This window comes from Sinocyclocheilus rhinocerous, unplaced genomic scaffold (assembly GCF_001515625.1).
Source record: "Sinocyclocheilus rhinocerous isolate Xijiao unplaced genomic scaffold, SAMN03320098_v1.1 scaffold297, whole genome shotgun sequence".
Classification (NCBI taxonomy): domain Eukaryota; kingdom Metazoa; phylum Chordata; class Actinopteri; order Cypriniformes; family Cyprinidae; genus Sinocyclocheilus; species Sinocyclocheilus rhinocerous.
Window position 1 is genome coordinate 1041985 of NW_015649240.1, and position 11292 is coordinate 1053276.

At 35.9% G+C, this 11292-nt stretch overlaps 1 protein-coding gene and 1 long non-coding RNA gene across 12 annotated transcripts in view; one reads left to right on the top strand and one right to left on the bottom strand.

The window, feature by feature from the left end:
- LOC107710483 (uncharacterized) overlaps window positions 1-6412 on the bottom strand; it is a 24471-nt gene extending 18059 nt beyond the window's left edge. The window contains exon 1 of the long non-coding RNA XR_001636603.1: window positions 6403-6412. This is a non-coding gene — a long non-coding RNA (uncharacterized LOC107710483). The remainder of the gene's footprint in view (window positions 1-6402) is intronic.
- Window positions 1-11292, top strand: part of LOC107710481 (interferon regulatory factor 2) — a 30011-nt gene that overhangs the window by 17104 nt on the left and 1615 nt on the right. For 9 of the 11 annotated variants that reach the window (XM_016515266.1, XM_016515267.1, XM_016515265.1 and 6 more), the window contains one exon: window positions 4427-4470. In XM_016515266.1, coding sequence (XP_016370752.1) covers window positions 4427-4470 — 44 coding nt within the window. Of the gene's footprint in view, window positions 1-4426; window positions 4471-5856; window positions 5901-11292 lie in introns of all 11 variants that reach the window. The other 2 variants (XM_016515263.1, XM_016515262.1) reach the window with 2 other exon arrangements.

Consider the following 11292-nt stretch of genomic DNA (forward strand, 5'->3'; position numbering starts at 1 on the left):
TGATTTACTAAAACAAGGGAATTAATTAGTACAACGTGGCTATGATTTACTAAAATGAGGGAACAAATTAGTACAATGTGGCCATGATTTACTAAAACAAGGGAATTAATTAGTACAACGTGGCTATGATTTACTAAAATGAGGGAACAAATTAGTACAATGTGGCCACGATTTTTTTAAATGAGGGAACAAATTAGTATGTGTCCACAATTTACTTAAACGAAGTACAACAGGCCACAATTGACTAATATCCACATAATGACATGCGGACAAATATACATTTATCATACTTTGCTATATAGTTCTGTATGGTTTCTGTATAGTTTTAATTAATTTTTATTTCAGTTTTAGTCTTAGTAATTTTAGTACTTCACTTAAACTTGTTTTATTTTAGTTATTTGCCAAGGAAACATTTAGATATTCCATTAGTATCTACACTCTAAAAAATGCTGGGTTAAATACAACCCAGTGCTGTCTTTGTATTTTATTTTATTTTAGATTTATTTCAATTACCAAAAGCAATTTTAATAGTTTAATAGTTAACTGGCCAGGATGTTGTTTTGTGGTTTGTAAGACAAAATGACGAGGATGCTGCAAATCTCAATGAAGAAGTAAGTGTATTGCAGGGTAGCAGTGGCAAAGTACATGCTTTTGTTCATCAGAGTCAGAAAGAGCCCTGAACATCCTAAACCTTTTGTCCCATTACAGTTTTAGGTCCTGTTGTAACAACTATGGGCTGCGTTTCCCGATAACGTTGTCTCTTAGCTCGCTACGAAGACTCTAAAGGTATATCTTAACTAAAGGTATACCTGTTCTAGGCGTGTTCCCCGAACTATACCTTAGCATGTTGCTTAAGGTAAACCTTCTTACATGCGACGTTAGCAGGTACTGTCCATGAGGGTGGTGCTGAATAGGTTGATATCGATGGCTCTAGAATCGATTGTTCAATACAGGAGCTCTTTCACTGCGTTATAGAGCTCTGTATGTTAACAAAGTTCAAACAACCTGTTCCCAATCTATAACTGCTGATAACCTTTTGTCACCAATAGGTGCTGAAACACCTCTGTGAAGTTGGTCCCCCACCCAATGTAAAACACCGGCAAAATAGTCTCAATTGTTTGTGCTCCGTTTGTGCCGTAAAATTTTTTAATTTGTGCTGCTTTGTTTTTTTTAGATATTAAAATAATATTTATAGGTCATTCTGAGGTCACTCAGCCCCCCACATACTCCAGATTCACCCCAAATAGTCGTTTGTGCTTTGTGAAATGAGATCGATTAAATAAAAAAACAGCAGACTCTTCTCTCTGATAATATATTATGTAAAACCAAGAATAACCGTTTCATATGTCAAAGAAATATCATGGAATCATCAAAGAAAATACTCCTGGTACACAAATTAACCTGGTTGAAAAATGAATAACACACACCCTTAAATCATAATACTGCATGTTGTGGCCTGGATGATAATTGTTACATGGGTAACTGCTACAGACGAGCGCACAGAGACACAGACACAGTCAGAATAGTCTTTAATCCAAAATCCAAGGGATACATTAGAGAACGCAACCACAATACTAAGATGACACCGAAACCTGAACACTGGGCTTAAATAACAAGGAGAACTGGTGAGGATATTTAACAGAACAGGTAAACGTAATCAGTAACTATAAAAAACTAATGAGCAAACAGAAGTAAGGCTAACAGGAACAAGGAATGAAAACGAAACCAAAACAGGACACGACATGACAAATTGATCATAATTAAATAATTAATTGATTATAATTGTTGGTCTGTGTACCTTCTGGTCATTTCACGAAAAATCAAAAGTTAAGCTATAGATTTTTCATATAGGCTTAATTTTTGTTCTTTTTTAATTTTTAAATTTTTTTTCCTTGAGAAAACAACGCATAAAGCTTCATCAAGTTCATCTACTTTTTATGTTTATTTATTTATTTGGAATAATTCACACTCAGCAATAAGCCTTGAATTTACCCCAGAAGAAGAAAGCGATGTGACTGGCGGCTTATTCAGCGGAGGATATAATTTCTGACGAATAAATCATTAATTCTTATTTTATTATTATTTATAACATTATTTTTACATAAACTTACTAATAGCATTTTTTTTTTTAATATAAATGTACACATTTTACTTTCCCAAACTAGCCTTTAAATGACCTGGAATAGCAACAGTAAAGGCATTAATATGACCTTGCTTCAGTTCATAAAGTATATTCTATAAATGGGTCTCCAGACATTGACTAAGTATTAAGGTGAAAAAAAAAAAATATATATATATATATATATATAAATATAGAAAAAAATATCGATTTTTTTTTAATGTGGGTTTGGGTTTTTCCCATGATGAAATAGGCTACAAACAATGTTATTATAAAAAATTCTACTGTTGTTTGTAATAGCCAGTGAGAACATGTTGCATCTCAAGTTTCTACTAAATAGGCCTTTTGTGAATAAAATTAGTAGGCTAAAATCAGCATCCACCGGGTATCATATTTTCTTGTTTTAAATCACATAAAAACCAAATGACGTTTTATTGGTTATCAATAAAGTCATCTCTGATTTGTAAATAACATGCAGCAGCCATTAGGCCACGACTAAATATATGTATATATATATACGAAGGTCGCGGGTTCAAGTCTCAGGACCGGCAGGGATTGTAGGAGGGGGGAGTGAATAACCAGTGCTCTCTCTACCCTGGGGGGAACGTTTTTGATTTCTCTTTACGTCATCTCTGATTTGTAAATAACATGCAGCAGCCATTAGGCCACGACTAAATATATGTATATATATATATATACGAAGGTCGCGGGTTCAAGTCTCAGGACCGGAAGGGATTGTAGGAGGGGGGAGTGAATAACCAGTGCTCTCTCTACCCTGGGGGGAACGTTTTTGATTTCTCTTTACGTCTTTATAGAAAAATCTAATGACCAGAAAGTACACGGACCCCAATCTTTGTGTTTTTCATTTTGGTTGTGTAGAGAAATAATGAAATAAGAATATTGCATGTTTTATTTGTGCACAGAAATGAAAATATGAATATCAGGTCTTTTTTTTCTTTTTTTTTCGTTTTGGTTTTGTAAAGACATAATGAAATAAGTTGTTTTTTGTTTTTCCGATTTAATTAGATATAATAGAAAGAATGATACTAAGAATTAAGTGAATGCGATTATTTAATGTGATTTGTTTTGCCGTTTGGATTTTACCTTGTTACTTCAACTGTATTGTTAAAAACGACAGTCGCAAAAAATTGAATATTACCGGCCGCAAACCAGCATAAACAAAGGGTATTCTGGCAGGTTTCTATAATATCATTTTTTATTGTAAGTCTATGAGAATTTTTCGTACATTTTTTTTGGCTTCCAAGCAACAATCTTCAGTCTAATTGCATGAATCATTCATTGGTGGTTGGTAGCGAGTGCTAAAGTGTAATACTGTGGGTTAGAAGTTTATTCAAATCCATAACTGGCAAAGTGAGTAATAGACTAGTTATATCTTGGCAAACACCACTAATTAATTGTTGCAAACTATGGCAGAGGCCCGTTTCCAATAAGAAGCCATACAGCTCGCTGCTAAAAGCGTGAACACTATTAGATCCAAGATTACAGCTAGAGCATTTCCGCATTTCCTTCTATAAGTGTTGCTCTTTTATTCAGATCCCTCTGGGAGCTAGTTACAAGTAAGGAATGCAGATGACTTCCTTGAGTAGACGAAAAATACTCAATTATATCCCTTATCTGCGGTTTTGTCTGCATTTTAATGTAGCTACTCTTGTGTCTGCTCATTGACTGCGTGTGGAGCACTGAGATGAACTCTTGGCATTGTTGGAATTGTAGGGCTTGGCTTATGAAAACTTGTTTTAGTGGTGTGAAATTTACCGTACAGTACCACTTGTCAGTGCGTTTGTACACGGACGGGAATGTTGACTCATGTCCTGTTGTTCCGTGTTTTCTAATCAACAATCCTTTTTTTTCTCAGAAGTCCCTGGGGCTGAAAGCGTGTGGTTTTACAGCATGAAATGTCTTGCTCATGTGTGGAGTTATTCATAGTAAACACAAACACAATGCCACACTGCCAAAGCAAACTTATCTTCCTTTTCCTTGTATTTATGATTTATATAGTCTTTTATCTAAGCATCTCTCAGTGCAATTTAAGCTGTTTTTCCTCATCTTAAACATTAGAAATGACTGGCCCTGAGGATATCTTTCAGTCATTAATTGGTGTAATCAGTTAAAACTTCTAAACCTGTAATGGTTAAATATACAAGGCGTACAGGCAGGCCATCGGTTGAACATTTATTTTATCTGATGATCCTTTGCATTTTTTCATCCACCCATACGCCATAACCTGCCTGTCAGGAAGTCCCTGATGAATCAGTCTGACCACTTTGCTTTCTCTCCATCTTCCAGCAGAGAGCGATACAGACAGTGCCAGTGAGGAAGACTCCAAAGAGGTATGTGCAAAACTTTCCCTTTGCGAAACTGGACAGGTTTAAACACAGAATAGATTGTTATTGTGTTCACATGTGAAATTATTGCAGACTACAGTTGCTGATAGTGGCCAAAAGAACTAACCACAAAGAAGAGTGCTTTTAATGGGTATGTCCAAGCAATACCCAGAATCCTTCTGTGTACATGTCTGTTTATTGTAACGGCTTTAGGGGTGTGAGGAACAGAATTGTGCTCCTCATACAGACACTAAAGGCCAAAATATGCTCTATGATATTATTCAAAGACAATTTTTATTTGATTTCACAATGTCAGAATAGTTCACCCAGAAATGAAAATTTGCTGAAAATTTACTCACCCTCATTCAAGATGAGTTTGTTTCTGTTATTTGGGACATTTTTCTCCCAGTCATCTCAATGGCCAAAGTGTCCCAATTTACCAGAATTCACCCTTGTAATAATTCTTATCTTAGCAAACACCACTAATTAATTGTTGCTGACTATGGCAGAGGCCCGCTCTGAAACACTGCTTCCGATAAGAAGCCATCCAGCTCGCTGCTAAAAGCGTGAACACTAGATCCAAGATTACAGCTAGAACGTTTCTGCATTTCTGTCTATAAGTGTTGCTGTTTTATTTAGTTCCCTCTGGGAGCTAGTTACGACTAAGGAATGCAAATGACTTCCTAGAGTAGAAGAAAAATACTTAAATATATCCTTTATCTGCAGTGTTGTCTGCCTTTTAATGTAGCTACTCTTCTGTCTGCTCATTGACTGCGTGTGGAGTACTGAGATGAACTCTTGGCATTGTTGGAATTGTAGGGCTTGGCTTATGAAAACTTGTTTTAGTGGTGTGAAATTTACCGTACAGTACCACTTGTCAGTGCGTTTGTACACGGACGGGAATGTTGACTCATGTCCTGTTGTTCCGTGTTTTCTAATCAACAATCCTTTTTTTTCTCAGAAGTCCCTGGGGCTGAAAGCGTGTGGTTTTACAGCATGAAATGTCTTGCTCATGTGTGGAGTTATTCATAGTAAACACAAACACAATGCCACACTGCCAAAGCAAACTTATCTTCCTTTTCCTTGTATTTATGATTTATATAGTCTTTTATCTAAGCATCTCTCAGTGCAATTTAAGCTGTTTTTCCTCATCTTAAACATTAGAAATGACTGGCCCTGAGGATATCTTTCAGTCATTAATTGGTGTAATCAGTTAAAACTTCTAAACCTGTAATGGTTAAATATACAAGGCGTACAGGCAGGCCATCGGTTGAACATTTATTTTATCTGATGATCCTTTGCATTTTTTCATCCACCCATACGCCATAACCTGCCTGTCAGGAAGTCCCTGATGAATCAGTCTGACCACTTTGCTTTCTCTCCATCTTCCAGCAGAGAGCGATACAGACAGTGCCAGTGAGGAAGACTCCAAAGAGGTATGTGCAAAACTTTCCCTTTGCGAAACTGGACAGGTTTAAACACAGAATAGATTGTTATTGTGTTCACATGTGAAATTATTGCAGACTACAGTTGCTGATAGTGGCCAAAAGAACTAACCACAAAGAAGAGTGCTTTTAATGGGTATGTCCAAGCAATACCCAGAATCCTTCTGTGTACATGTCTGTTTATTGTAACGGCTTTAGGGGTGTGAGGAACAGAATTGTGCTCCTCATACAGACACTAAAGGCCAAAATATGCTCTATGATATTATTCAAAGACAATTTTTATTTGATTTCACAATGTCAGAATAGTTCACCCAGAAATGAAAATTTGCTGAAAATTTACTCACCCTCATTCAAGATGAGTTTGTTTCTCCATGGGAACAGATTTGGAGAAATGTAGCATTACATCATTTGTGTGCTCACCGATCCTCTGCAGTGAATGGGTGCCGTCAGAATGAGAGTTTAAACAGCTGATAAAAACATCACAATAATCCACGACTCCAGTCCATCAATTAACATATTGTGAAGGCGAAAGTTGCGTGTTTGTAAGAAATAAATCCATTATTAAGACGTTTTTAACCTCAAACTGTTGCTTCTGTCTAAAATACGAGTCCTCTCTCGATAATATTACTTCCCCGGTAAAAAAAAGTTGTCTCTTTTGAATCAGGAGAGAAATATACACAGATCAAGCAAAAAACAGTTCTTAACAAATATGTCAGTGGATTTTGATGTGGGAGGACAACAGGGCTTTTTCACAGGAAGCATTATTATGGATTCTGGACTCATATTTTCAGTAACGATGGGTTAAAGTTAAACACCTTAATAATGGATTCGTTTCTTACAAACATGCATCTTTTCACTTCACAAGATGTTAACTGATGAACTGGAGTCGTGTGGATTACTTGTAGATTATTGTGATGTTTTTATCAGCTGTTTGGACTCTCATTCTGACGGCACCCATTCACTGCAGAGGATCTGTTGGTGAGCAAGTGATGTAATGCTACATTTCTCCAAATCTGTTCTAATGCAGAAACAAACTCATCTAAATCATGGATGGCTTAATGGCGAGTACATTTTCAGCAAATTTTTCATTTTTGGGTGAACTATTCCTTTAAAATTAGTGTGTTGCATTCTCAGCCACAAGAAGCACTATCACATAAATGCTTGCACCTGTGCTGACTTTCAGGTCAACTACTGCAAATGCAACACTTAGAGGAGAATCTTGCCGACCGAGTTAGTTTTTACATTTTTATAGCAGCTGCCTGAATAACAACATTCAGTTTAGTGGCTCAGACATTTAAAGGAAGCTCTCTTGTACTGAGGTTTGTTACTGACATGGCACAAATATGCATGTTAATATACACCACATGCTTGCAGTGCCAAAAATGTGCTTTCGCATGCATGCATAGAGTATGTTTCTGGCCTAATATGGGCCGAGAGCACTGATCCAGAGCCTGTGAAGAGTTTTTTGTGCCTTTTGAATTTTGCAGAGCAAGTTTTCACAGGCTTGTGCAAATGTTTTCACAGGCCATTGCAGTAGTAAGATTACAGACTCAAATATGCCAGATAGTCTAACATATCGAAGTACTCACTCACTTTGGCTTTTTGCATGATCAGTCCGGCCTGTGATTGTCTAGTGATGGCACAGCTGTTTTTGAGTAAACTAGTCTTGGGGGCCATTGCCTGAGTTTAAAGTTTTGCATTTAGTCTTGTACAAGTGTGCCAGATTTATATAAATCAACTTCAGCTTATTATACAAACTGATTACAAACACACATAATATGAACAAGCATTTTTACTTTAAAACGGAGGTCTTCAATGCATTATTTAGGCAAAGGATGGGATAGAAAGACTTTGCAAAAAATTGATTGTAAAGGTGCATTTTAAGCCTGACCTATAATAATATGCGTAACATACTTTATTGATAAATTTACAAACATTGCAGTGTTTTGCATTCAAATGATTATTAATTATGTACAGTGTAATATACTTTCGATTAATTTGAACATGCTTTGCTACTTGCTAGTCAAATAATGGTGTAATTATCATCCTAGAGCACATTCAATACATATGCATGATGAGTCATCAATATTTTGGTAATTTTTTTTTTCTGGAAAAGGAAGACTATACATTTTAAATGACTTTATCTGCTAAAAGATTAGTTTAAAGCTAGAGATATGGACAAAAAGCTACAAAACTCATTTTGATTTTAAAATGCCAGGTCTTGTGATTGAATGTTTCATGCTTGAAAGTTTGTGGCTTTTCCTACTTCCCGTTTACAAGCGCACAGTATCTATCCACACATGTAAGCTCCAGCATGCATCTGGGTAAATCTTACATGGTAGACACTCTCAACCCCCTGTTTTCGGTTCCTGTACCTCAGAACTCTGATGCAAAACAAGACGAGGAAAAAAAGAGAAAGAACAAGCAGTGACGTGAGGCTTCTCACTGATTCCGGCAAATGTGTTGCGGCTTGTTAGAACACTATTGAAATAGAAAGACTAAATCTCTGATTCACCCATAGAATTGCTGTCACCCAGAAGACCGCTGTCAGCTTTGACGGCTGATTAAAATGTCACTTAGGCTTTGAGGGAGGGGAATTTTGCTTCACCTGCAAAAAAAAAAAAAAAAACTTCATGGCAGGATATTAACACCCTGAAAAGTTTCTCATGGTCTTACAAATCTACAGGCTGAAGGCTTTAAATTTAATTGTACCTTTTTAGGCATACTTTTTTTTCTTAGTTTATTATGTATTTAACTGCGGCATCAAATAAATAATAAATTAAATAAAAAAATAGATAAAGAAGAAATAGATAAAATCTTAATTTAGTATTTACTGTATATTCTCATATATAAAGTTACTAAAGTATGAGTGTTTTTTATATTGTTTTTAAATTAATGTTTAATCAGGGTGGCCACGGGTCCTTAAAAAGTCTTAAATAAAGTTGTCCTAAAATAAGGCCTTAAAAAGTCTTAAATTCAGATTCGATGGGTTTTAAATATTTTCGGTCCCAGTTCCGGTCTGACGGACCCAGTGACTGTTTAAAGTCATTGGACAGACAGATTTCCCCCCCGCTGTAGTTACTGCTACAGTTAGCTGACCAGCCTCCTAGCTAGTTTAAAATGGGTTAATGCAAGTTTACTGAAAAATGGCTCTAGAATTTTGCTTGCCCAACCGGACAAATAGCCTGTTTGACAAACAAATAACCAGTGACGCATCAAAACGTGAGAATGATTCTTCTGATTTTATTACATTCAACGTAAACAGCGATTGATAATGGATTGTGTATTTCTGGTATCAAGGTCGCGCTATTTAGGCTTGCGCTGCCTGTAAGAGACTTTTATGGAGAAATCAAATCAAATGAGTGTATGAAATGAGTAAAAGAGCTGAACGGGACACAAAGAAACTCACAGCAGAAACATACTGAGGTAAAAATTCAGAATGTTAAGTTTTTTATTTATAACATGATGTAGTTAAGCAACATACCATGACAAGGGAGCTAATTGCAGAATATTCTCACGATCACAAATGTTACATTGATTTTAGTTAAATAAACTAGTTGAGTGGTCACGTAATTGGGTTACTTACATTTTAGACACAATATTGACAGGTTTGTTACTGACATGGCACAAATATGCATGTTAATATACACCACATGCTTGCAGTGCCAAAAATGTGCTTTCGCATGCATGCATAGAGTATGTTTCTGGCCTAATATGGGCCGAGAGCACTGATCCAGAGCCTGTGAAGAGTTTTTTGTGCCTTTTGAATTTTGCAGAGCAAGTTTTCACAGGCTTGTGCAAATGTTTTCACAGGCCATTGCAGTAGTAAGATTACAGACTCAAATATGCCAGATAGTCTAACATATCGAAGTACTCACTCACTTTGGCTTTTTGCATGATCAGTCCGGCCTGTGATTGTCTAGTGATGGCACAGCTGTTTTTGAGTAAACTAGTCTTGGGGGCCATTGCCTGAGTTTAAAGTTTTGCATTTAGTCTTGTACAAGTGTGCCAGATTTATATAAATCAACTTCAGCTTATTATACAAACTGATTACAAACACACATAATATGAACAAGCATTTTTACTTTAAAACGGAGGTCTTCAATGCATTATTTAGGCAAAGGATGGGATAGAAAGACTTTGCAAAAAATTGATTGTAAAGGTGCATTTTAAGCCTGACCTATAATAATATGCGTAACATACTTTATTGATAAATTTACAAACATTGCAGTGTTTTGCATTCAAATGATTATTAATTATGTACAGTGTAATATACTTTCGATTAATTTGAACATGCTTTGCTACTTGCTAGTCAAATAATGGTGTAATTATCATCCTAGAGCACATTCAATACATATGCATGATGAGTCATCAATATTTTGGTAATTTTTTTTTTCTGGAAAAGGAAGACTATACATTTTAAATGACTTTATCTGCTAAAAGATTAGTTTAAAGCTAGAGATATGGACAAAAAGCTACAAAACTCATTTTGATTTTAAAATGCCAGGTCTTGTGATTGAATGTTTCATGCTTGAAAGTTTGTGGCTTTTCCTACTTCCCGTTTACAAGCGCACAGTATCTATCCACACATGTAAGCTCCAGCATGCATCTGGGTAAATCTTACATGGTAGACACTCTCAACCCCCTGTTTTCGGTTCCTGTACCTCAGAACTCTGATGCAAAACAAGACGAGGAAAAAAAGAGAAAGAACAAGCAGTGACGTGAGGCTTCTCACTGATTCCGGCAAATGTGTTGCGGCTTGTTAGAACACTATTGAAATAGAAAGACTAAATCTCTGATTCACCCATAGAATTGCTGTCACCCAGAAGACCGCTGTCAGCTTTGACGGCTGATTAAAATGTCACTTAGGCTTTGAGGGAGGGGAATTTTGCTTCACCTGCAAAAAAAAAAAACACTTCATGGCAGGATATTAACACCCTGAAAAGTTTCTCATGGTCTTACAAATCTACAGGCTGAAGGCTTTAAATTTAATTGTACCTTTTTAGGCATACTTTTTTTCTTAGTTTATTATGTATTTAACTGCGGCATCAAATAAATAATAAATTAAATAAAAAAATAGATAAAGAAGAAATAGATAAAATCTTAATTTAGTATTTACTGTATATTCTCATATATAAAGTTACTAAAGTATGAGTGTTTTTTATATTGTTTTTAAATTAATGTTTAATCAGGGTGGCTGCGGGTCCTTAAAAAGTCTTAAATAAAGTTGTCCTAAAATAAGGCCTTAAAAAGTCTTAAATTCAGTAGGTCTTAAATATTTTTGGTCACATTACCACACAAATGTCTCCAGTCTGACGGACCCAGTGAGTGTCCATCAAGAGTACTTTTTTCCCTGCTGTAGTTACCGCGTCATCAGAGAGAA